At 38.2% G+C, this 27,342-nt stretch overlaps 1 protein-coding gene across 2 annotated transcripts in view; it reads left to right on the top strand.

Moving 5' to 3' along the window:
* UHRF2 (ubiquitin like with PHD and ring finger domains 2) overlaps positions 1 to 27,342 on the top strand; it is a 95,186-nt gene that overhangs the window by 40,010 nt on the left and 27,834 nt on the right. For both annotated transcript variants that reach the window (XM_005154996.3, XM_005154997.3), the window contains exons 4-5: positions 948 to 1,166; positions 22,037 to 22,146. In XM_005154996.3, the coding sequence (XP_005155053.1) occupies positions 948 to 1,166; positions 22,037 to 22,146 (329 nt within the window). The remainder of the gene's footprint in view (positions 1 to 947; positions 1,167 to 22,036; positions 22,147 to 27,342) is intronic.

Genomic DNA, 27,342 nt, shown 5'->3' on the forward strand with positions numbered 1-27,342 from the left:
TACTGACTTTACGTGGAGCAAACTGGGGTAGTGTGTGTGCCAAAACCTTGAGCTGTGTCACATTCTAATAAAAAAAGTTATCCAGTGCTTGTAAATTTTACACATTGTCCTGGTTTGAGCAGTAGCAGTCATTTTTTCTCCTTCTTGGTAGCTGGTGCAGTGCTGTGTTTTGACTTTCGGGCTGGGAATGGTTGCTGATAGCAAGTATGTTTTGAGTTACTGCTCAAATGTTTGGTTTGTCCAAGGCCTTTTCAGAGCCTCATGCTCTGCCAGGGAGGAGGGGAAGCTAGGAGGAAGGAGAGACAGGACACCTGACCTAGGCTAGCCAAAGAGGTATTCCATACCATAGCGCGTCATACCCAGGATGTAATGGAATGTTATCCGGAAGGGCTGGAGCTCTGGGGGGGACGGAGGAGGTATCAGTCGGTGCTCGGTCGGGCAGAGTGGGGTGAGTTATGGGTCGGTGGCTGGTGAGGTGTTTTATTCTCTTCACTTGTTATTTCCTTTATCATTATTGTTTGTAGTAGTGGTAGCAGTAGTGATTTGTCTTATGCCTTAGTTATTAAACTGTTCTTATCTCAACCCGTGGGGGCTACATTCTTTGGATTCTCCTTCCCAACTCTCCGGGAGGTGGGGGAGCAAGGGGGGGGAGTGCACAAGCTCTGTGCAGCTTGGTTGAAACTACGACACACATTTATTAATTCTGTCTTTGAGAGTGTGAGAAAACTCATGGAGGCTTTTTTTCTATCTGAGATAGTCAAATTCTTGGTCTGTGTTTAGGTGGTAACTACATTGACAAAAGGATACATGGTCAGATATTTAAACCATGTTCTTTATATGCCCAAAGCACATTTAGAAATTAATACTTTTGAAAAGTACTACCTGTGAATTGCTTCTTACTGTTACAGAAGTCTTAATCATTACTGTTGTTGGTTTTACTTTTCAAGGTACCCAGAGAATGGCATAGTAGAAATGGACACCAGTAATCTTCGACCCCGAGCAAGAACCATTCTGAAGTGGAGTGAACTGAAAGTGGGTGATGTGGTGATGGTTAACTACAATGTTGAGACTCCAGAAGAAAGAGGATTTTGGTTTGATGCAGAAATTACCTCTTTGAGAGAAATCTCAAGGACTAACAAAGAGGTTCATGCTAAAATTCTGCTGGGGTAAGATTTGTTTGGCCAACTCATAAAATCTCTGCATATTATTTAAAGTATGTTTGTTATTGTTGTTTTTTGTCTACTAATCACTAGATTAAAGTTAATGTCATACTTTGATTTCACAGCTTTCTGAGTCATAGAGTTACAGTGCATGTTTTTTTACAGTGTTCAGACTTAGCTGTGAGTCAGAGGTTTTACATTTTGTGAGATTCCTAGAGGCAATGGTAAGGTTTCGTGTATTATCTGTGACTCAAATTGATCAGAGTATGTTTTTATTTATAATCCTTTATATGCTATATATTAACACATTTCTATTCATGAATTTATGTTCAGTTCTGTTGAAAGCTGAAAAGTCTGGTTTCAGTAATTTTTGAGATAATTTGAAACCCCTAGGTCTCACTGAGTATTAGTCATCTCTGACAATTTGGGTCAGTCTCTGAACTGGCTAATTGAATTTCTAAATAATAAAATATTTCTGTGGGTATTACAGTTTCTGATAAGTAAAATGTGGGATGTGGAAATTGTGAGTTTTCATGTGGCTGAGCTCACTTGAGTATCTTTGCTTTGTCTCCTATTTAGTTTTAAAGCTTCTGTACAGTTCTGTATTGTTTTCTGCAGAAATCATGTGATAGCTTACTGTCAGTAAGCTGTGTAATTGCCTTCGTGTGTATGAACAGGTGATCAAACTTCATTGGCAGTGTTCTTGAGTGAGATTGTAACCTTCCTCCTCCTTCTCACTAATTTTCACATTCCTTTTAACATTATCCTTTTCTGACACTAAAGAACTAAAAGCAAATGGATCCTGTCTGCCTCTTCCATCCTTGCAGAAGAGTGGGGTTTATGGGAGCTTAGGAGTGAAACCAATTTTAAAATTAAACTGGAACTACAGTGAAATTTCTTTACTTCAGAAATGATTGATTTAATGTTGTCATGTCCCACATTTATTCAATGACTAGTACCATTGTTCTGGAAGTATATTCCTTGAAATTAATTGGACTATTTGAGTATTAATGTAGGTTTCTTTATCAGAAAGCAGATTGGTTTATCTGTAGGAAGACTTACAGTGTAGAATGTGGTTAGTTGGAAGAGACACATAGATGACTGTCTCTGATCAGGTGCAATTCAGTATTTTGTATTTAAAAGAAAAAAAAAGGCAATCATGGGAAATATGAAAGACATTAACTTGGCAAATCATGCAGGTAAATAAAAATCTGTTTTGTGGATGGTTTTTAAATATAGAGTAACAGAGTACTCTGTGTAGAGTTGAATTTTATTAGATAATCTCAGTGCATTTTGGTAGCCTTGTATTGTAGAGCAGTCATATAAACTGGTTTTGTAGACAAAGCAAGAAAACCCCCCAAAACCAAAACCCACCAGATGCCAAACCAACCAAACTTCAAATGTAAAGTAAGAAGAAATAGAGTAGGTAGCTTGAATTGCTAACTTGGTAGACAGAAGAGATTAAGAAATGGAAACCAGTCTAGAGAGGTGAAGATTTTAATTGTAACACATTGAATATTTGTCTGGCATTCAGTGACTCAGAGATGGTCTTCATTTCCTTCTATGAGCAGAACTGTCCAGATCTCAGTTAACATGAAGTTCAAATGTCTGTTGATAACGTTGTTTAAAACTGTTGTCTGCATGGATTCTTTCAGAAGCTTTTCCCATTTATTAACGTATTAAAATATGTTTTATATTGTCAAAAGCAAGCACCCGGTGACTAATAAAAAATCATCTTCTCTGGAAATCTGTAGGATAATCCTTTCTTAATCCAAATAAACTGATAGTTACATTTCAAATCTGAAGATGGTAACTTCAGATGTTGTGGGTACTGTAATATGTACCATGAAGTTCCCCATAGTATCAAGACAAGTATCTTGTTCTAAAGTGGTGAATTTAAGTCCAGTATTCAAGTGGAATCTTATTTCATTTAATTTTCTTAGTGCCTAAGAATTCAGGCTTTATTTACATGTTGATAGATTGTATATGTAGTAACAAACTAGTCTGCAGAAAGAAAGGTTATCTGAGCCCTGCAATATCTGAAATTTACCAAGGAATAATTCCGTATCACCTGTGTTACTTAAGTTACCCCTCTCAATTAGCACTAAAAGTACAAGATAAATCTGTTAGTATTCATAAACTTGTGTAAGGAACATGCTGCAACAAGAGTCACGTTGCATTTTAGGTATGTTGGTTTGCAAAATAAAAACCCATGTCTTACTGCTTGAATGTTTATTAATATATATTAAAATACTGATATAGCCTAAATGTATAATACATACTATATTAATATAAATTATTTTAGACATGTAATAATATGTTGTTACTTTATTACTACTTTATAATGATACAATATATGGATCTTCTACAGTATTTTATTGATATATTGTCATGCATTCTTACCATAATGTTAGTATTAGTTAATTGTTTTAAATAAAGGTGAAATCTATTTTGAACACTTTGGGTTATATAGGTGATTAACTGATTGTATGTTAATGACTAATTATTTCTGTAATTCTTCAGAAAAACCTTAGCAGGCAGTAAAGGGAAGCAGATTTCTAAGGTTTGTTTCAGATATATGTAGCTTGGACTTTTTTCCCTTTCTGCTGTTATGCCAGAGAGGCTTTGTATAAGTTTGTATGCAATAGTGGAATGTCTGATTTACCAGTCTTGATTGCTTTTGACAAAGATTTTGTGAAGCTCTTAGCACATTAACAGGAAATAACAAGAACATGAACTGGAGCTTGTAGAACATGAGGATTTCCTTCTTAGTGCATCTGTATTATGTATTTTACTTATGCCTCAGTCCTGACCAAAAGGAAATGTCCTGTATAGTCTGTCATCATCAGTTCATCTTTTGGGAAGCTGATACAGATTAGAGGGTATTATCAAAGACAGTAGTGAGACTGAGCAGGGGAGAAAGACATCATTATACAGAAGAATTGTCCACCTATTAATAATTCTGATTTGTATTGTATTTGCATTGCAGCTGAAAATTGTAATTGCAGGATGTCTAAAACCTATCCAGACAGGACTTAATGTGCCTCAAATATGAATACTAAGCGTAGAGCAGTGCTTTGGCCGTTGAATATACATGAGCCTCGGGCTATGGTCTCTCATGACTGTATGCATTTTTCCAGTTGAGAACGGTCTGTGTGTGGAATCTGTAAACTGATTTTACCTAAATTTTTAGGATATACCTCTTTTTCTTGGGGAGGAAGTATCTTCTATTTCATGATGAAAGCCGTTGTCCAGAGTAATCTTTGCAGTTTAAAGATTTGCACAAATAAAATGCCTGTTAATGGTAGGTAGTTGTGAGGGAAGCTGTTTACAATTTATTTCTCCATTTGATGTGACTGACATGCTTGAAATCACCACACCTTATCAAACCAAAGTAGTTCAAATCATGCTTTGGATTTTCTCCTTGTTAGAGTTCAAGATAGAGAAAAAAATCAGCTTTTACTTTGTCAGTCAGACTTCGAAAGTTTGAGTTTGGCAAGGACTCTGTCAATACCAAGACTTGTATTTTGTTAAAGTCTTCAGAGTTTTACAAGAATATCAGAATAATCTGTAAATTCTGCAGATTTTCTCCATGAGTAAGTGAATGTGTAATGAATTTGAGGCCTTTAGCCAAGGAGTGATAATGAAAAGTAATAGAATGAGCCTGAAAGCTTCAGTTTTGTGTGTGTCATCTTCTAGTTCTGCAGGCATTTGTGTGAGGCTTCCTGCTCACAAAAAAAATTGGTTTGTTTTCAGATCAATCTCTAATTTTTAGATAGGCTTATGATATTTTTGTGCAACCTGCGAGATCTGGGGCTTACCTTCTGCATTTAGATACGATTTCTGGGACTTCCCACCCCCCTCCTTTTTTTTTTTATTTTTTTTTTATTTTGTATGATACATTCGTTTTTATTTTCTTTTAGACTCCTTTTACTCATGTCTGTCATGTTGTTATTCTCAGAAGGCTGTATGATATTTTTACACTGCCTTTAGGCTACCACATTTAGCTGTTCCTTCTTTTGTACAAGTTTTTCCATTTATATTTTATTTCTGAGTTTTGAAGTCATACATAGTATTTGTTATTAAAGCTTTGCAGAGGTACGGAGTTTAAACACATTGCAGGATAGTAAACTGACAGTGAAGCAAGGCTTGCATGGTGTTCTGGATGATTTCAAGAAGTTTTATACTTCTGTAGTTTCCTGTCTGGCTAGTCCAAAAAAGAAAATTATTGGCAGTTGTATCTTGTTTTGACAATTAAAGAAGTAACAGTACCATGCTTCTATCCCTCTCAGTATGCATTGTGATAAATCAACATGTCACAGTTGTCATGCTTTGTAGGTGCCCAATAGTGTAGTCCTCATACAGTGTTTCTTCTTTAGGCCTGGAATTTCTCTCTATGTGGTTTATCCTTTACTGATGCTTGTATACTTTTGTGGTGTAATTTTCTACCTAAAATAACTTTACAGTTTATTTAATTTAATGTAGTATCTTTGTTTCTGGTTGAGCTGAGAAGACATTGTTTTGCTGATATGTGGAATATTGCTAAGATTTACTTGGACCGATTTTTTAAAATAGCTTTCATGAGGAAAGAATTGAAATTGTTGAAGAACTTGCCTGCAGCTTTCTTGTACAGACACAAAGACGGCAGATTTCTTCTAGGCAACATAACTTCTGAAAGGGTGAATTTGTGTCTCCTTCTTTTCTCTTCTGCTTATCACTTCATTGGAACTGGTCATCTCCTTTGAAGAAGAGACCTCCATTTGAATCAACGCAACTGTTTCAAATCAAATGTCCAGGAAGCCTGCTGGGATTTTTCATGGGGATTCTGTAGAGGTGATGCCTAGAACTTCTTAAACAGTTCTATGAACTGCTTTCCCCTAGTCACTACAGCTAGAGACAGCTCTTTTGTGGTACAGAGCCTTGGGTGATAATCTTGCAATTAACAGGAATGACCCTAACAACAGGAAGAGTACTTAGGGTCCCAGTTAATTAACCTATTAGATGAAAGAACTTATACTGGGAGGGGGAGAGGTGTGTGTGTGATAATGATCTGTTTAAACATAATGATCTCTTTGAACATAAGTAGTGAAGTTTGCTGGTAATCAAGCTGTTTGGTTTTTACTTCCAGATCAAGTTTTTTATGTCACTTCAGTAACATTCTTCAAAAAAGGGTCAAGAATTAAAATAACGATGGACATGAAGACAAACTATTATTAAAGAGACATTTTAGTATCATACAGTGCCTCTGTTATGGGTGCAAAAGGAGTCTGGGGTGCAGGACAAACTTCCCAAGAGGTATTGGAATACACTGTAAGCTACTCTGACTGGAGAAGGGTTGGTGTCCATGGCACCATTGGGCATTGGAACTGTTTGATCTTAAGGTCCTTTACACCCCTAACTATTCTATGATTCTATGTGTTGTTTCTGTTAAATGTGAGAGACAAAAAAACAATATCTGACTGAGAATAGTTCCTGACGAGAGCATGAACAGAGTGAATCCTTTAACTAGCAGCTGTGGTAATTGTCCTCTTCATGACCATGTCCAAGGTCATACATGAGATGTAGTACCTTGGTTCAGCACCTGTGAAATCAACACCAGTGAGTTTAGAAAGAACGGAAAGTACATTTTGGAGGGTAGCTGACTTGTTATTACAGATACTGTTCTCATGTTTTCTCTTTCTCCTTTGCCCTCTCTTCAGACAAAGATTTCCATTTTACACACCTTTGTAATGGCCAAATTCTACACAGATTATAGCTATTCTTGCAGACATTCTGTTTTCCTGCATGCTTTGTTTTCCTGCTTTAAAGAGGGAGGTTCCTTTGTGCAGCCAGGAGTGGCACAATTACAGTTTTAAGACTGCTTACCTGTAATTATTTCTCTTACACAGAAGAAATATTTTTGTCTCTTGATACCTCCCTCTTTCTGATTCTTCAAGAGAGCATAAACGGTAATTTTAGTTGTCCTTTGTGCCATTTACCTGCACATTACCTGTTCTTAACTGGCAGTATGGAGAAACTGATACTTGATTGGGTGTTTCAGTTTGCTTTCCCAAAATGAAGGGAATGCTAGATGCTTGTAATTCATGTTGAGTATTCTGGACTGTGAATTTACTGTTCTTTTGTCTTGACATTTTAGAATTTGAGTTGCAAACCAAGTGTACCTTACTAGAGAGAGTTACCCCTCAAGCTAAGTATGCCAGTTATGTAAGAGCTGCTGAGTCCTGCTGGTAAAAAGGTAAGACATTGGAGGACAGATCCTCCCAAAGACAGGAGCAGAAAAACCCTGTGGATCAAAGCCTGGCTAATTAAACAGCTTGTGTCAACAGGCATTTGGCTTTAAATACCATGGGGTCCATAATTTGGTTTCTGTTTGTCTCCGAAAGCCCTTGATCCTCAAGGGGGACAAGAGTATCTGTGCCAGTAGGCTGGCCAACCTTGTGAGTAAAGGTTTGAGTGATGAAAAAACATACCATAGTTAAATGTGGGGTATTGGTATGTGCATGGAAAGCAAAAAGGATACAGGGTGGTGAGAACAAGAAAGGTATTGGGATTGGTAAAAAAGGGATACCCATCTCAAGTTCATGCAGCAAATACATGCAGCCTGGAAAACAAGCAGGAGGAATTAGGTTTGCATATAGTCACAGAGTGATGATATTATTAGTATAGAGGAGACATGATGGGACAGCTCATGTGACTGGAGTTAGAAGAGATGGATGGATACAGACTTATCAGGAGAGGCAAAAGTAAGAGAGCAGGGCTTTCAGAACATGAATTTTGGGTGTGGGGAGCTCTCCAGCAGGATGACAACAGTCTGGTTGAGGGTGTAGGTGAGGATGGGAGAGGCTAAAAAGGAGGACATCAAGATGGTAGTTCATAGTGTTGTGGTAAGGAAGATGACACAGCCTTCTTTAAAAGTCTCTGAGTCACAGATGGCAGGATAACACTGTCACACAAGCAGGAAGTTCTTTGAAGGGTGTTTTAAAGGCGTTAACATAAGATTGGTGCTGGATAGGCAACAAAATGATCTACTGTTCACTACCAACAACTGCTTGGGGATCAGATGGTCAATGGTAGGCCTACTGACTGTGAAATAGTAGATACCAAGATCCTTATGGAACTGTGGAAGGAGCGTATCAGAGCACAGATGCTGGAATTTAAGAGTAGACTTCAGTTTCATTCTACGAACTGGTAGATGGGATCCTATAGGAGGCCTCTGTGAAGGGTAAAGGAGCTCAGCAGAGCTGACAGATGCTTAAGGACAACCTCTTCCAGCTGAAAAGATTGTTCATCCTGGTAAGAAACCAAAATGTATCAGGATACTGACAAGGCTGAACAGGAAATTTGTATAACTTTGCTCCATGTAAAAAATCAGTATATAGGAGTTGGAAACAGGGGCAGTGTAAAAATGAGGCATTTTGAACATACAAGGATGGTGTTAGGAGAACCAAAGCTCATCTGGAGTTGACACTTCTAAGAGACATCCAGGACAACACAGAGAGCTTTAACTGTTGCATGGGCAGTAAAAAAGTGAACAAGGAAAATACCAGTCTATTGATGAAACAGTATCAATAGTCTTCCTTGCCTCACCTTTCACTGACTTTCTCTGGGAGCTGGGCCTAGTGCTTGGAACCATTCAAGGAGAGTCCTCAGAGGTGAATGAGGACTGAGTCAAGGAGTGCTTGCTCTTCTGTGCTATATTTGAAAAGTCTTGGAGGCTGGGGAGGTCCCTGGCAGTTGGAGAAGGGCAGATGTTGCCTCCATCAAAGAAGGCCAGTCAGTGTTATTTCAGAAAACCCTGAGATAGTCCTCTTGGAAGTGCTGGCCATGTAAATATGATTTGGAATGGCCAGAGTTAGTTGATTTTTTTCTCTCTTTCTTCTTCTTTTTTTTTTTTTTTTTCCAAAAGCGAATCTTGCCTTAAAAGCCAGTCTGACTTCTATGATAAAGTTATTAACTGTGTGGCCAAGGGGAGAGCAACAGGTATAGTTTACTTCAGCTTGTAACAGCTCTTTTGTCTGTATCCCATAATATCCTATCCTAGTCAGGATGTTGTGATGCAAGCAGATGGGCAGCCAGATGGTTTTAAAAAAAGGTAAAATTGAATGGTCAAGCTCCGAGAATAGTTGTTACTAAGGTACTTGGAAAGTAATAATAACAAGCAGGGAGCTGCAGGGGTATGTGCCAGGACCTGTACTGTTCAGTATCTTCAGCCACAGCATTGCAGTGGCAGTGCAAGTGCACTGTAACAGAGATTGCAAAGAAGCTTGATGGTAGTACTGCCAAACAAAGGGAGCTGAACAGTCAGGAGAAGTGAACTGATAGATGCTTCATGAAAGTTAACAAGGATGAATGCAGGAGTTTTTTGCACCTGGGCCAAGGAAGGCCAAGCACTTTTAAACAATACCCTACTCGCCTCCCTCCCCAAAACATGCTTCTACCACCTCAGTGCAAGAGAGATACATAAACCAGAGTGAATTCAGGACAGGGCTGCTGAGGTGGTGTGGGGAGCAGGGTGATATACGGCAGGCAGGCCAGAAATGATCAACATAAATTGTGACAAGCTAGGAAGAAAATTGGCTCTTTAAGCTACCAAATGCAACTAATTTTTCCATTAATTGTAGTTAACGCATTAATTGCTTTAACAACAAAAATGTGCAAGTACCAAGTGTTAAAATTGGGAATATGTTTTGTTTCATAACCATTTCATAACTGCCATAAGATAAAAGTATTTTTTGAAGAATGGGTTGACTTGGATCTTGAGGTGTTTGTCTATGAACATAAACTGTATCTTCAGTACTTGTAACACTACCCTTTCTCTGGTAAACATGCAGACTTGGAACCACAGTATCTTTTGGCTTGCTTTCTAGAGGGTGGTTTCTTAGAAGTGTTTGGAAGGGAATTTCACGTGTTTCTGTATGTGCCTATTACCTTTTGTTCTGGCAGAGCCCTCCATACACAAGCCTTCTCCAGACTAAAGAGTACCATATCAAAGATGTTCCAGTCCCTTAATCATTTTTGTGGCCTTTATTTAGAACCACTTCTGTAACCCCATATCTGGGGAAGCCCAGACCTGGCCTCACAAGTGCTGAGTAATGAGGAATGTTCACCTTCCCTCTGCTTGCTGGCAGTGCTTCTCCTAGTGCAGTCCATGAGGCTTTTGACCTTTGCTTACAGGGGTGTGTTGCTGTTTTATGGTCGATCTGTTTATGAGTTCCTCAAGGTCTTTCTCTACGAAGCTGCTTTCCAGCAACTTGGCAGTTAGCATGTACTGCTGCATGGGGTGCACCTCACATTTCTTTTTGTTAAACATAATTCCTCTTTGTCCAACTCTCCAGGTCACTCTGAAGGGTAGCACACGCATCTGATATTGGTGGCTACTCCTGGTTTTGTATGACCTGTGAACTGGCCGAAGGTCCACTTTTGTTTCTATCACTCAGGCCATTAATTAGGATGCTTAAAAAGTACTAGCCACAGGGTCAACGCTTGGGGTGCTACTGACTTATTTCCAACTGGACTTCGTGAAACTGGTCACAGGCTTCTATTTTCAGATGGTTTTCAGTCCTTACTAACCCATATTTGGTCAGTTTATATGTGAGGATTTTATGGAGACAGTATCAAAAGCCTTTCTAAAGTGGATATGAACACCTCCTGTCATTCTGTTACCTTCCAAGTAAGTAACCTCACTGCAGAAGACTCTCAGGGTGGTTAAGCATGATTTTCCCATTATAAATCCATGCTTGCAGTTCCCAATCACCTTCCTGTCCTTTTACCTGGAAATTATTTCCAGGATTATTTGCTGCATTACATTCCTAGAGAATCAATTGAGGCTGGCCAGTCTATAAGCAGACAGAAGGAAGAGTGACAGTTGCTCTCTTCCAGTTCTCAAGGTGTCCCAGTTGTCATGACCTTTCAAAGATGACTAAGAGTAACCTTGTCCAGAAGTTAGGCAGCTCCCACAGTTTTCATGGGTACAGTTTGTTAGGCCCCATAGACTTACCTGTGTCCTGTGTATGTGATCCATAACCTGCTTCTCCACAGAGGCTGAGTGTCTCTTGCTCCAGATATTCCCTGGTTTTAAGGGCCTGAAATCCCTGAACGGTGGTCTTGCCAGTAAACACTTGAGGCAAAGAAGGATCTGAGTACCCTGGCCTTTTCTGTGTTTACTGTCAGCAGGGGTCCTGCTGTGTTTGGTAGTAGTGCCATTCTCTAGTTTTCCTGTCTGTTTTTTGTAGAATCCTTCTTTCTTCAGATCAACATGTTGGTTTTCCCAACTCCATGTGTATGCAGTTCGACTGGAACTCCATGTACCCCCTTGGTCCTCTGCCCCTACTTCCACCTATTTTTAAGTTGCGTGGTAGTCTGGGAGCAACCTGCTCATCCATGCCAGCTTCCTGTGGCTCTTTAATTTCCTGCATATGATGATGGACTCTTTTGAGCTTGGAGAAAGTGATCCTTGTATATCAAACAGCTCTCCTGGATCTTCCTTCTTTCCAGGATTGTATCCCATAGTATTTTTCCAAGCAGATTATCTGAAGAGATTATAGTATCTTGTCCTGAAATCTAGACTTGTCTTCTTGTTTTACCTGTTGCCTCCTCTGATGATCCTGAGCTCCATCACTGTAACCAAATTGCCTTGACTTTAATGTCCCATGACTTGTTCTTCCTAGTTTGTTAGTACTGTGTCTACCAGTGTACCTCTCCTTGATCATCTGTGTCAGGAAGTTATTACTGCACTCCAGAAATTTCCTAGGCTGTTTGTGTTCTGCTGTGTTGTCGTTCCTGCAGATATTGGTGTGCTTGAAGTTCCCTGTGAGAACCAGGGCCTGTATATATAAAACTTCTGATTGTCTGAAAAAAGCCTCGTATACTTATCCCTGATGAGGAAGTCTGCAGCAGGTGCATGTTATTCTGCCTGCTAATCTTGACCTGTTCTTACCTAAGAAGCAACCTGCATAAAACTCTACATAAAAATGCGTAAGAACTCATTTCAAGCTTACACATAAGACCTAGAAAGGCTGTATTACCATTATGCAATAGCCACTGGGCACCTAAATGAAGCATTTAGGATCATGCGCTAATGGAATTCGACATCATGGCACAGGTATTTGATCTGATTTATTTAAAGATAATTGGTCAGTATAAGGAATGAAGACATTCCAAGAGGAGCAACTGCTCTTCAAATACCAAATTACTTAGTTTTTTTTCTGTAGGTCACCATGTACGTTCTGACTTCATGGAATTCTTGGTGAGATGAGACTCATTCTGTTCTGAGCAGGAGCATCTGTAAATGCTAAGCTTTTTCATTACAGTAAAGTTGTCATGTGTGTTCAGGCTGTGATAAGCCATTCATTACTAACTTTCTAGGCTAAAAATGTGGGTGTTTCTATGTTTGAAAGCAGTTCTCATTTTTCTTTGGTTCTGTATGAAGCATTCTATGGAAAGTGTCTTTGTGTCTATTTAATATTTTATAGTGCAAACCTTTATATTTTTTTTTGCTGGTTTTCAAGCACCTTAAATTTATTTAATTATTCATTTAGTATTATTTTAGTCTACAGAGTACTTACCATATTTCTGAGTTTTCAAGACTTCCTTTGCTGTTTTTTTTTTCTGGAAGGCCTTTCCATCCTGACAGTAACACTGTTAGTTTTGTTGTGAAGGGGCATGTTTCTTCTCATGTCTTTGGGTTGATATTCTCAGCCTGGCTGGGTATGCAGACTGGTGTCCTGTAATTTCATGATGTGTATGTGTGCTGCATCTACTCTCAGAATTGTAACATAATATAAAACACGGATAGAAGCTTTTAACCTCTTCCTGTGAGAATCACTGATTTGAAGCTCTGCTGCTTCTTAGCACAAAAGATTATTGACCAGTCCAGACCACTGGAATGGTGTCTTGAGCTGATTCTGTGCTGTTCTGAGTCTTGCAATTCAGTCCACAAACACATAGAAAAGTGGTCTGAGCTTAGACTATGCCCTGTGATGCCAAGCACAGCTCCTTTCATATATAATAAACAAATTTTGTTTTTTTACCTCTCTTTACCTAGCTTTTATGGCTGTTCTGTCAAGTAGGTATTAACATCAACATGTTTAAACCTGGATTTGGAAACTGTGGATGCCTGTTCAGTACTGAGATAGTGCCAGCCACAGTTAAGTTCAAGAAGGGAGTAGTTTTAGCTGTAGGTCATGATGCCTCCCCTGCCCAAATCATAGATTGCATAATGGTTTGGGATGGAAGAGACCTTAGGGATCATCTAGATACAGGCCGCTGCCAATAGACCCAGGGTCTCCCCTTCACTACCGTGGAAAGGTCTGGCTGTGCCACCCTACTGCGCATGGGCAGCTCTCCTCTGAGCAGGCTGGCCAGCCTTCACTTGTGGCCTCATCCCCACTCGCTTCAGTGGATTTCATGGCATAGGGCACAGTCATGCTTCTGAGTTGCTATGGTGAAGAGATTATTAGGATCTGACAATGTGACTTAATGATTCGCACAGGCCAGTGCTTTCCCCACTTCCCAGGTACTAAGTTTGTGCTTGCTGTTGTAATGTTTATCTTATAGAATCATAGAATAGTTAGGGTTGGAAAGGACTTTAAGATCATCAAGTTCTACCCCCCCCGCCATGGGCAGGGACACCTCTCACTAAACCATATCACTCAAGGCTTCATCCAACCTGGCCTTGAACACTGCCAGGGATGGAGCATTCACAACCTCCCTTGGCAACCCATTCCAGTGCCTCACCACCCTAACAGTAAAGAATTTCTTCCTTATATCCAATCTAAACCTCTGTTGTCTAAGTTTGAACCCGTTACTCCTTGTCCTATCACTACAATCTCTAATGAATAGTTTACAGATCTTGGGCTAAGGAAAAAAAGGATGGACCTCACATCCAAATCTCTGCTTGGAGAGTCTTCACCATGAACTATATATAATATATTGCTCTGTAAATGCCCAAACATTATGCTTACTAGTGAGATTCAGAAAAAGTAATATTCTGGCTGGCTTGTGTATGTATCCACAATGTGAATTTGTAGACTGGGAGTTGAGTGTGTGTGTGTTTGGTTTGGTTTCCTTTGCTTTTAAAGGCCTTAAAAATTCATATTAGATTATGGTATTTTTCATAATAAGGTCTTCAGTATATGCTGGAAAAGAGGGTCTTTTAAAATTGTTATTTTTTTAAATCTTGGCACTATATATAGTGTAATAAAACCTTTTCAAAGTTGAAAAGTGTCTTTGACATAGTGGTTTGTGTAAAAATATAAAGTTGAATTAAAAGCATAGGTAGTGCAGTCCCATTTTGGACCTGTGCATTTTGTATATTCGGCATAAACCAATTATGTGGAGAATAGTCTGAAACAAATCTTGAAAGTTACCTTTAAATCAAGTCTGTTTAAATTCAAATCTCCAGTCATGTTTGGTGAGGATTGTAATTGTTTTATGGGTATGTTTTAGTCTTTGTTTCGTTCTGTGTAGACAACGTGCATTTGCGGATTGTTAATACTACAGTTTCCTTCTCTTACTGATGGAGCTCATCTAGCCTTGTATGGTTGTCCATCTAAGAGAAGGACACTTACAAAACCTACGACCTGCAGACTTTACTGTCACCGTCCTAGCTCGCTAGGCTGTGGCAGTTAAATCTCAGGTGTAATGGGTAGGGCCAGTTCTGCACAAGCTGTGCCTCACCTAAAAAATCCACTGTGCAGGCTGGAAGGGCTTGGCTCTCTCTTGTGGGTATGGACGGGTGAGGGTTGAATCGGTAGGTGACAAGGTGCATGGGAAGCTGCAGATCCAACCTTGCATGCAGGCGGACCAGCGCATGGGTAGCTTGAGTTTACTCAGGAGATGACAGTCCTGGTCAGACATTCCCTGACTGCCTAAGCACCCTTTTCAAACCAGATTTGCATATCCCACATGCCCTTGGTCATCATGCTTGTAGTAGGCGTGGTTAAAGCCCTCCCCCAAAATCTTCGCTCGTGAAGCCAAGCCATCAAAAAATACTACAGTTTAGCCTAAATTAACGTTTAAATGTAAACAAACCAGTAGTAATTGTTACATTGCAATGTTTTATATCAGATTGAGATATTTTCCATTTAACATTTTTGGAATACGCATGCTGTTACAAGTATTTGCTGTAATTTCAAAACATTCTTTAGGTGGATAGTGACGTAGAGTTAATACATTGACACAAACATCACAACATAGTTCTGTTTTTTGAGAATAGATTTCTGTAGATACTATCTGCTACAATAGCACATATCCTCTAGACTAATGATTTTAACATATTTGTAATTTAATATTTTTGTAACATTAATAAACAATTGTTCATTAACTCAGTTCAGGAATACAGTTTCTCTTGATTCTGAGACAAAAAAAAGTGCTCTTAAATAGTCCTGACTTTACAGAGTGTATATTGATTCAGGATGCAGTTTCATGCAGCTGTTAAATGTGAAAGTGCAGAGTGTAAAGGTGAAATTGAATGCTATTGCACAGCTATTACAACTGCTTCTAAGGGAATGATTGTTAAAGTTCTAACAAGCTTTTTGAATGGTAATACTGAAAGATTGAATATTTCTGAAGAACTTGTCCAATTCTTGTTTTGTGATGTGTGAGCAAATAGAGTTGCTGGCTGAAAGCTTTGCAAAAGCAGAATAGAAGCTGATTAATCATGAATGTGATGTAAAGAAAGTAGTGCATGTGAAAAGATACTGAAGGTGTTAGTGAATTTCGTGCTGTTTTGATTTTTATATTGTTTGTTAACTGAATTCATACATTTGGAGAGTGTAGTGAACATTATATTCTGTTAGGCTTAATTCCGATTGTGGCTGTGTCTCTGCTTACCTGGACAGTACTCTTTTAACAGTAGCCATAGAAGCTGACAAGTCGACTGTTCTGTGTGGTAGACATGACTTAATGTGAGTAAGGTTTTGCTCTTACGTGGCCAAAAGAGAAATTGTCATTAGACACATTTCCTTTTAATTGCTTTTGTGAGCATAACCTTTTGTGTGTGTTTTTTGGATGCTAAATTTTCCTGCATTTTAATTCAGTATTATATTTTGACTCCTGGTGTGTGTTGAAGTATTTTTCTTCTGATTTCAATATGGTAAATGAAGAAAACTACAAAATTCCAGACAAAGATCTGGCAGTTGTAACTGAATCTCCCAGACTGTAAGTGTGGTAATTGTTATCTAGGAATTTTTATTTTCCTGAATGTTGACCTTTGAAATACCCAGGATAATGCGTACTTGTCATACTTTTAGTCAACAAGTGTGTGTGTGTGGTGGGGGAAGTACAGTTATAAGAAAGTTAATTTGCAGGCTTCTATCTGGCTATGGCTAACCTATCTAAAAGAAGTCTTGTATTACAAATTCTATTGACGGGTCTGGCTGTGTTTTGGGATTTAATTATTTAGTGTACTTACGTGAAATACAAATGCAGTCTAATTCACTAACCACAATGTATAACTCAAGATTTTAGTATTTTTGTAATCTCATTTTTGGTATTGTAAGGGGAAGAAGTGAAGAAGGGTGGTGGTACTTGTGCATATTTGACAGAATGATAAATCCACAGATTTATTAGCCATATTTTTAAAAAAACAGATGATGTTTAGCCTGATCATTGTTAAAGCTACTGTATGTGTAATGTGGCAGAAGACTCTTAAAAGCAACTAGCTAAACAGAAATTTTTAGCATAGGTAAGGTTTAACAATTTATTACTAGCCATCATTTGTCACAATGGTAGTAGATCTTTCTCTTTACTTCTGGATGTGCAGCTGTGCATTTCTTAAAAAGTAAGAACTCTGTAAAGTTATTTGTTAGTATTTGCTTGTTACTTATTGTCGTGGTTTAAACTCTGTTGGCAAGTCAGCCATGCAGTCTAGCCCCCCATCCCCTGCTCCCGGAGGGATGGGGATGGGAATCAAAAGAACTTAACTCGCACATGTTGAGATAAGAACAGTCCAGTAACTAAGGTATAACACAAATCACCACTGCTACCACCAATAATAATAATGATAAAGGAAATAACAAGGGAAGAGAATATGATACTACCCACTGAAAACGAGCCCAACAGAGTAGAGAGTGCCTTTCTGGGTAACACCCAGTTATGTCCTGGGCATGATGTGCTGTGGTATGGAATACCTTTTTGGCTACTTTGAGTCAGGTATCGAGTCTCTGTTCTTCCCAGCTTCCCCTCCTCCCTGGCAGAGCATGAGACTCACAAAAGTCTGTGGTCAAACTAAACATCAGTGTTACCAGCTCTGTTCCCAGGATGAAAGTCAAAAACACAGTGCTGCACCAGCTACTAAGGATTAAAGATGACTGCTACTGCTAAACCCAGGACACTTACGTAACATGTAACAAAAAATGAAACTTTTCTCTTGTTCGAATACTGGATATTTTTTAAGAAAAACTTGGTCTGAAAGTCACTTTATGAGTTGCCTTTATCACAAAGGGAAAAATAGAGGAGACACCCCCCGCCCCAAAAAGGAATGTCTACCATGGCCTAATATGTAAAAATGATGAATTCTATCTATTCTATCAGTTCCATCTAGATATGGGAATAGTATTGCTTATGTCAGTAGGATTACAGTGCTGTAAGAGAAGAACATGCTTTTGCCAATTGTTATCTCTGTGCATCTGAATTTATCTTTATTTGAGAGTTCTGTATTTTCTACTATTAATTAGAGGAGTTGTTTTATGCAAGTAGTTCTATTAAGAAAGTATGTTGCAATTCAGCACTTTGAGGTTGAGATAATATACACAATTTTTTTAATAATAAAGTTGATAAAAATCCATGGTTTTGCACCAAAACGTTTTGCAGTTGTGCCTTTTGGAATACTGCCATCTTTGAACCAACTTACAAAACTTTCCGTAGTATCTTTCAAGAAAACAATAGGATAATCAAAAAGTTAAAAGTAATTTTGATAGTTTAAATTGGCATTGGTGGAATTTATTTCTCCTAGATATTCCACTGAGCTCAGTTTTGGGTTGTTTTCCAGAGATAAGGATAGTACCAACATGTGTCTGTAGAGTTGTGAGTACCTCTTTCTGATGTTTTGCCACCTTGTTGTCTGAAGACTCTATGTAGAATAGCTTGTAATGAAAAGGGGGTGTGGGGGGGGGGGAGGGAGGGATTGTGTGTGTTGTTTTTTTGTTTGCTTTAATGTACTTTCTAAATGAAGTAAAAAAAGGGGTAAATTACAGTAAAAGCTGTAAATGATAATGCAGTGTAGTGAGAGGGGAGGAAATGTTCTAAGTTTTTCCTAGGTTCAGTTGTGTTCATAATAAGGATAGTGTACTTGGACTACATGAACACTGAAAATCTGCAAGATGAAAAAATTGGGGAAAAACATGCAGAAATGTGTCTGAAATGTGCTGGAATTTTCAAATATCTCTGTATCCCATATTATAAAATCATGTTTGTAGCTGCCATATTGAGCGTATCAGTGTTGTGTCTTGGCAAAATTTTTATTTAATAAATTATGCTTCAGATTGTTTGTAAATGTACATGTAGTTGTATGCTTCCTAATATCCAACATATTCAACTTCTATGACTATTTTGACTTTTCCATACAGATCTGCTTGAAGTTTAAGGTATACTTGTTTATTTTTATCTTTTGCTTTGTAAGCATAGAGTTACGTGAACTAATATATGAATTTTTATCTGAATATAAAATTTCATGTTACTTAGGTGGAAGAAGGCTTAATGCTATATTTTGATTTTAAAATGGATCCACTATGTTGAATTATGTTAGAAGTAAGTCCTAGGGGAATCCAGTGGAATAGGTAAGTAGGCAGTGATATTGCTAAGGAAGGACCGAATATAAGTAGATTTATAACATTAAAGAGTGTCAGGAGATTTATTTTGTTTTTAACTTTAAATAATTTATGACTGCAAAGTATAGGGCAGCTAAGGGAAGATGCTCCAAGGTACAGAAATAAGCAGGAAAATCTTGATGCTAGCTCAGTCTGTATTTGTTCATTCGGTTTTCCTGCCAGGGGTTATGCTTACAATTTGTTCTTTCGTATTTGAATGTATAATGTTTTTATGACTGTGAATTAATGGCTGTGTTTTGTAGCCATTCAGAGTGTGTTTGCATGCTAATGCAGAAGAGAGAAGTTTCCACTCACCTTTCCTGCAAAGGTGTACTGGTACCCACAGTCCTTTTAGGATAGTTGTTCTTGGGAGTGCTGTTCTGTCTGTTTCAGAGACAGTTTTCTAGTTGAATAGTTAACTATAAATCAAACCTAGAAATAGTGCCTTAAATAGGGCTTCAGATTTGCTAACAGCTGGAGGAGTTTAAGTGCTGTAGCTATTCAAAGCCTGAAAGTATCTCCATAACCTTAGGCTGTCAGAGGCATATTTTGTGGTAACAGAAGCTGCCATTCAGTGTTCTAGGGGGAGTGGTTGGACCATGCAGAGGTGCAGAAAATCAGACTTACTGTGTTTGCTGCACTGTGTGGAAACCTAAGTAAAGCTGAGGGGTGCTACCCACAGTGGCCAGAACTGCTTTAAGGTAATGCCCCCTAGGGTACAAATGAAGCTTATCTTGAATACGTGATTTTTCATGGTCGAGAAAACGAAGTATTCTCTATATGATGGATGTATTTGCATTGTGTAGCATTCATATGTTCTGTTGAAATATCTAAATCTTTGAAATTGCGTAGCTTTTATTGTTTGTGCATATGACCAACAACGAGGAAAGTTTTCCTTCCAAAAACTGTAAGGAAGAAAAAGGAGCAAAATAAAACAGGTGCCAGAGTAAGCAGCTGTTGGTATATTAAAAGATAGTTACAGTGAATCAGGACACTGTTAGTAGTTCTCTCCACCATTTCCATGGAGACCTAAACACTGCAGTTCTCAGTGCCTCCAAAAAGTGGTCTGTTGCCTGTGGGTTTTTCCTTGGCTTAGTTTTTTCCTGTCTTAGTTATACTAAGCATGTAGCGGAGTCCAAGAACTGGAGTCAGCAAAAGGGAAGTGGTGGCAGCAAGCAAAGAGGTAAACTGGGGAACAACAGATCCCAGACTGAAGCCTGGTATTCCAGGAGGTGTTCTGTTACTGTAGTTACCTGTATTTTATCTGTATTTGATATGGCTCTTATATCTTGTGTCCCTCCCTGTCTAGAGTTTAATTTATTTTTGCAACCTAAACCTTTTCATAAGGATATGCTACTTGGCTCACTTTTTTCAAAAGAATTTTCAAGTTGTCTCTGTGACTGTTTCTTACAGACACCATACAAATAGGACTTAGAAAACTTGTTCACCTGATTCGGATGTATTCTCAGGCCTTTCTGTGCTCTAGATATTTGAAAGAAACGTATCATTTTAACTTGCCATTGGTTTTCACATGGAAAATAGTCTCCAGTGTGGCAGTATTTAATAAGTACAGTTACTCATTTTCATTATGTCCCTTCTTCTGAAGAGACACTTGTAGTGCACTTCAGCTTTGCTTAGCAGAGTCTTGCACATCCTCCTTCAAATACTGAACAGTAACCAATCCAACAGTTTGAGGTTTTATTCATAATAAAACCTTCAAAACCTGTAAAATCTTCACTCTTTCCTAATTTGGAATCAGGCTGTGAGCTTCTGTATTATGTCCATAATGCCTGATGGCTATATGGAAAATAGCAGGATGCTCACTGAACATTTTAACTATACGCATTATAGTCTTGGTAAATGTTAAACTTCATAATCTTAATAATACGAGCTGTGGTGTTTGTGGTGCACATTGATTTAGTTGTTTCTATAGTTTCAGATTTTGAAGTGTTTTTCTAGAACCAAAAGAGACTGCAGCAGTGCAAAAGAATTAAATTTTGAAGAGGAAAGAAGTTCAATAACCCCAAATCTCTTTCAGATTTTCATTTCTTAATGGCTGGGTCTCACCCTGTGAGAAATAAAGCTCTCCTGCTAGCAAATTCCTTTGTCTTGTGTCAGACTGCTGAATTCTGAAATCATTAGTGACATATGATTCAATGAAATCAGCAAGACTGTGTTCAGTAATTAATACTTACAATGTAGGTTATATTGAAAATTACTTTTTAGTTGTAGATTAGGTAGTAAATTAAAAACTGTGGGAGAACAGGCAGTTGAAGGCACAATATCCTGAGAAAGGAAGAAAAGGGAGTGTTTCAAAATTGCTGGTGCTTTTACAGCATTTTCTTCCTAGGTATTTTTACATTTGAATTAGACTTTCAGTAAGTACAAAGAGGAGAAGGTGAAAAGACTTATATCTTATTTAGTATTTCCTAATCCTTCTATAGTAGTTTTTTGGCATTAGTGTTGTGGAGACATGGGGAATTAGTTACTTGTCGCTGAGATGTGGTGAACAGCTTTTGCACTGAAACATGACATTAACAGGACTACTCACAGTAGATGATTAAGTATTGCACATGTCATTGTAGGACTGGTTTCTAGGTTTCCAAAACATTTAGAAGTAAGAGCAGGGCTATTGAAGCTTCCTATTGCATTTCTTACTCATTTTCCTGGTTCATTTCTGACACTCCACCTTTATAATAATGTTTGTTATGGTGTGCTCGAGAGGGTATGTTTTTGTCTGGTCTGCTGCCAGCCAAAAAAAAAAAAAAGAACATTTTTGGATTTTAGAAGTAGAATTACAGATATATGGATTGCTATCAGTAGGGACATACCCAGCTGCCAGGTAAGCCAAAGGTAATGGAGTAGTCTTTATGCAGGTTTTAAGTATGTTGTTTGGTTTCTTGGAAGTTACATTGCAAGACTGAATTTTATGTGTGAGTTGAAATGAAATATCAGCGATGAGAAAAAAATGCTAGTTAGCTTTATCTCATTTCTTAGGATTCATAAAGTACAGAATCTAGGTCTGAGGAACTAAGTTGAATGTACTTTTCATTCTTTTTTGTTTTACAGAGGCCCAGAAGACACAATAAATGATTGTAAAATCCTTTTTATAGAGGAAATGTACAAGATTGAAAAGCCAGGAGCCTATCCATTGACATTTGGGGATGGAGATTTCAAAAGTATGCTTTTTAAAGTTATTTGAATATAAGTACAAATCAAATTATGTTTATTTTAAAAAACTAAAGGATCAGCATGTAGAGGTAATAATAATTGGTATGTGTGTTCAGGAAAATAACACAGAATCCTTTTTTAGATTTCTGTTCTTAAAGTATATTTACTATGAAGTGGCTCTATTATTTGATATATTTAGAAACTGTTAACATCTTAGTGCTATCACTCATAAGCAGGGAAAAAGGAGAGCAGCTGATAACGTTCTAAATGATGGCTGCAGAATGGATCTGTAGTCTCTGTTAAGTTCCTAGACAGCTGCCCATGTCACCAAAACTGTTGTTGCAATTGAAACTTCAGTTGCACTTCTAATAAATTAATAAATGCCAAAGATAGAACCAGTCTGTAATCATGCACTTTAACCTTGTCGCTATGTCAGAATTAAGGAAAAAAGAGCTGCTTGTACTATGAAAAAAGGGATAATTATCATCTGAATTATTACTTGGCCCAGCATGACATTCTAAAAAAATAACTGTCCTACCTCTTCATCTCCCTTACAACCATAGGAATGATTTAGTGGCAGCTTATCTAAAAAGAAGTGTGCCATTTTATCGTAGGTTTAAAAGTATATGACAGTTATAACTGATGTTTGTGATAGTAACACAGTTCTACTAATAGGTATGAGATATTATTGTTTATTAGACTACTTACTCCAAGGCAGTTTTTAAAAATGTTTCTATATAGCTCTCAGTGTACAAGAATTCTTCTGCTTACTGGTTTATTTACCATCATCTGAAAAGTCAGTGTTTGTCAGAGGAGCAAGTGCCATTTGCTGTTTTAGTCTTGAGAGTAAAAATGTGGATTTCTGTAAATTTACTTCTCACAATTCATTTTTCATTATTTTTTATTTACTTTCCTCAGATTACTCAAAAGAAAATAACCATCCATTCTGTTTATTTTTTCTTTGTTATGTTAAAGGGGTTTTGAAATACCTTAAAATCATGCTTTTATTTACAAAAAAATGTATGAAAAATTGTAAAATCTGCTTTGCATTTAAATACCTACTTATTTTGCAAGTCTAATAGTTTGTGAAGCTTTTTAAAGGGCATGTGAAATTATTACAGATCATTTAGCTCCTCCCTGCAGCTACTGTGCAGTGAATTAATTTGTTAAATTATATGTGTTAAGGAAATGAATGATTTATGTATTGCTGACCATATAAAATTGTCTACAGTGGCATCATTTGACCTGACATGAGTATTTATTTATCATTGAATCATAAAATCGTTCAGGTTGGAGACGACTTTTAAGATAATCAAGTCCAACTGTTAACCCAACACTGCCTTACTTAATGTTTTCAGTCCACCACTTTATACCTATAAGCAACCACATCTACACATCTTTTAAAACTCCAGGGACTGTGACTCTGCCACTTCCCTGGGCAGTCTGTTCCAATGCCTGACAACCCTTTCGGTGAAGACATATTTTGTAATATCCAGTCTGGTGCAACTGGTGCAACTTGAGGTCATTTCTTCTGGTTCTATTGCTTATTATCTGGGAGAAGAGACTGATCCCCACCTCACTACAGCCTCCTTTCAGGTAGCTGTAGAGAGTGATGTGGTCCCTCCTGAGCCTCCTTTTCTCCAAACTAAATAACCCCAGTTCCCTCAGCCATTCCTTGTAAGAATTGTGTTCTCTAGAGCCTTCACCAGCTTTGTTGCCCTTCTTTGGACACACTCCAGCACCACAGTGTCTTTCAGTGAGGGGCCCAGAACTGAATGCAGTATTCAAGGTGTGGCCTCACCTATCTGTACTTCCTAAACTCATTACCACTTTATTGTTTCAAAGTCAGTTTCTTTATTTCACTTACAGCTCTTACAGCTATTTCCTTGTTTGTAACCTCTTTGTTTAAATTACTCTCATATTGCCGTCTGTGTAGAAATTTGCACCTCTGTGTATGTTTGTTCCATTCTGTTCCTGGTTCCATCTTTATTTGTTTCAGGATATGGTTTACAAACCTTCATAAATAAATGTAATACAGAAATGTAGTCTTTAAAGATGTAACACTGAAAACTTAATGTTTGTGGCCAGTTAGCCTTATTTGTTGTTTCGAGCTGCTCTTTTTTTCCTGAGGCAGACTTTCTCACTGTAGTGCTCTTTTCAGTTCTCTTCATGTGACTCTGATTTTTTCGTCTTGCCTTTGTTCAGTTATGCACAGTGCACATCAGTTGACCTGTATGTCATAAGCAGCACATCCTTTTACTTCTGAACTGTACTTACATCCTGATTTGTACTCTGTAATTGAAATTTTAAAATATATATGCATATATCTGTAAACACACATGGCTACCATAGCTTATATGCTGTGAAAACCTGCAGATTTTTGTTATAATAATGACGGATTAAATTCAAAGAATTAATTGGCCTTAAATACTTTAAGAGAGTGTTGTAAGCACACTCAGAAAATGCCTTTATTGTATTTTTGTCTATATCAAGCTACTACCCTTTTCAAAAGATAGAATGCCTGCTTTGGAAAAAATCTTCATCAGATAAACAATGTAGGCAGCCTCTACAGAAAAACTGTTATTCCTTGAGCATGGCTATATGTTAGTTATGTTTTGTATATGTAAATTAGATAAAAATGTGTCTGATGTGTCAATGTATATTTAGCAGTTACAGTTAAAATAAAATTGCCATTTTCAAATTACTGAATGAAAAGCCCAGGAGTAAGGTTAAAGCTATTAGAAAGTTACATTAGAAAATTGGAAAAGTAAGAGGCAACAATACTTGTAAATACATTTCAGCTATTTATATGCAAAATGGAAATAAGAACTAGATGCCAACGTGTATTACTTCCATGAGAATCAAAATCTGTGCTATGAACATAAGATAACTTCTGCAAAAGAACAGAATATGAAATGATGCATGTAACTGAACTCTACAGTGTTGGTAGGGATGAACAGACCTGTCTCCATGGAACTAGTAGTGCAGATAGATATAATCAGTGCGTTTGACTTCTAACAAAGTTAAGGCAGAAATGTGAAAAATTGAAGCGACATCACAGAAATGACAGTTTGTAGTTTGTATACTGAAGAAAGTTGAAAATTCCAGGTATTGCTTAACTGAAATATGTGGACCTTTTTGCTTTTTTCCTTTAAAAAAAACCCCCATTATTATGAACCTTCGACCTAAGAAACTGGTTTTGTAACCAACACCAGTAGATTACATAGGTCTTAACAACCTGTCGTTGTACAAAATACAGAAAAATGTGCAGTTTCTTTTTTTGCCTATTATTTATTGGGTCAGTCAGGCATGATTTGCCCTTAGTGAAGGCATGTTGGCTGTTTTAAATCACTTCCCTGTCTTCCATCTGCTTCAGGTCTTCCAGGAGTCTGTCCTATGATCTCACTGGGCACTGAGGTGAGACTGATAGTCAATAATTCCTAAGGTCCTCCTTTTTACCCTTTTGTAAAAGGGTGCAGTATTCCTTTTCCTCCAGTTACCCAGGACTTTCCCTGACTGCCATGACTTTTCAGATACAATAGTGGACTGGCAACTACATCATGCAGTTCCCTCAGCACCTTGGGATGCATCTCATAGGGTCCCATAGACTTGTGTATGTTCAGGTTCCTCCAGATGGTTTCCAGTCTGATCTTCTGTTACAGTAAGAGGAACTTCATTTCCCTAGTCGCTGTCTCAGAGTTTAAGAGCTTGAAGGATGTGAAGAGTGATTATCAGTGAAAGTGAGGCAAAAAAAACTAGGCTCAGGCTTCTTCATGTCAGCTGTCACTAGTTCTGTTTATGGGAGCAGAGAGAAGGGTAGGGAGAGTGGTAGATTTTCTTCAGTATTCTTTTTCTGACCAATGTACATGCAGGAGCCATTCTTACTATTGTGTTCATTGCTAAATTCAGATCCAGTTGTGCCTTAGTTTTCCCAATCCCATCCCTACACATCCAGGCAGTGTCCCTGTATTCTTCCCAGGACACATGTCCTTGGTTCCACTGCCTGTGCATATCTTCTTTATGTTTTAATTTGACCACTTATGCTGGTGTCCTGTACTCCTTGCCTGATTGCTAACACATGGGAATTGAGAGCTCTTGTGCTCCAAGAAAAATGTTCTTAAAGAGCTGCCAGCTCTGTTCTGCTCCTTTATCCCTAAGGGCAGTTTCTCTGGAGGTCTCATCCTGTAATTCCCTAAACAACTGGAAGTTCGCTCTCCTAAAATTCTCCTGCCCCTTATCCCTTAAGATTGTGAATTCCACCAGAGCATGATCACTGCAGCCCAGGCTGCCTTCAGTCTTGACCTCTCCGATTAGTTCACCTGATTTGGTAAGCAACGGGCCCAGTAATGCTCCTCTTCTGTTTGGGTGGTGTCTCACCTGGGTTAAGTAGTTATCCTCCATGCACCAGGGCTTCTGGACTGCTAACAGCTTGCTGTGCTGCTTTCCCAGCAGATGTAAGGGTGACTGGAGTCCTGCAGCTGGATCAAAGCTTGTGAGTGTGGTGCGCCCTGCTGTTGAATGCTTCATGAATAGGCACACCTCCATTGGGTGGTCACAGCGAACCCTAGCCATTAGGTTTCATTTCTTGGCTTGGCCTCTAATTTTCATCCACAAGCTTTCAACCTGTTAATCATTGTTTTTCAAAAACAGCTCTGTGCAGTCAGTCCATAGAGGGCATATCACTGGCCCCTTGTTCCTGCCGTGGCCCTCTGAACAGTTTATAGCCATTGATTGCAGCACTCCAGTAGGGGAAAGAGGTTTTCCTTAGCAGGAAGGGGCTGGGATTTCTGCAAACACTCGGTTGTTCCTTTTGTTCTTGGTACACCTAGGAAAAAAAAGTATCTAGAACTCCTCTGGATACATCAGTGACCCACCTCATCTCTCTTTTCAAGAATCAGCTCCTAAAAGAAATATTTACTTTGATTGCTTATGTTATCTAATAAAATTAAAACTAACTTGCAAAGAGCTGTGCAGCTCTTACAGCTTCTAGGTGAAGCAACTTAGTACTTCGTGGTGAAGAAAAATAATAAAAATAAAGCTAAGAAAAGGTGGAAGCTTGTCCTTGAATATTGTACTTTTATGCTAGTCAGAGAAACCTGTTGTAGATCTCCATGTTAGGGGTTTGACAAATTCTGTTCTTGCATAAAATTGTATCAGAAAGACAGCAGTCCTTTAGTATGAAAAAAAAAGAAATAAAAATCTGT

The sequence above is a fragment of the Melopsittacus undulatus genome, chromosome Z (assembly GCF_012275295.1).
Source record: "Melopsittacus undulatus isolate bMelUnd1 chromosome Z, bMelUnd1.mat.Z, whole genome shotgun sequence".
NCBI lineage: Eukaryota > Metazoa > Chordata > Aves > Psittaciformes > Psittaculidae > Melopsittacus > Melopsittacus undulatus.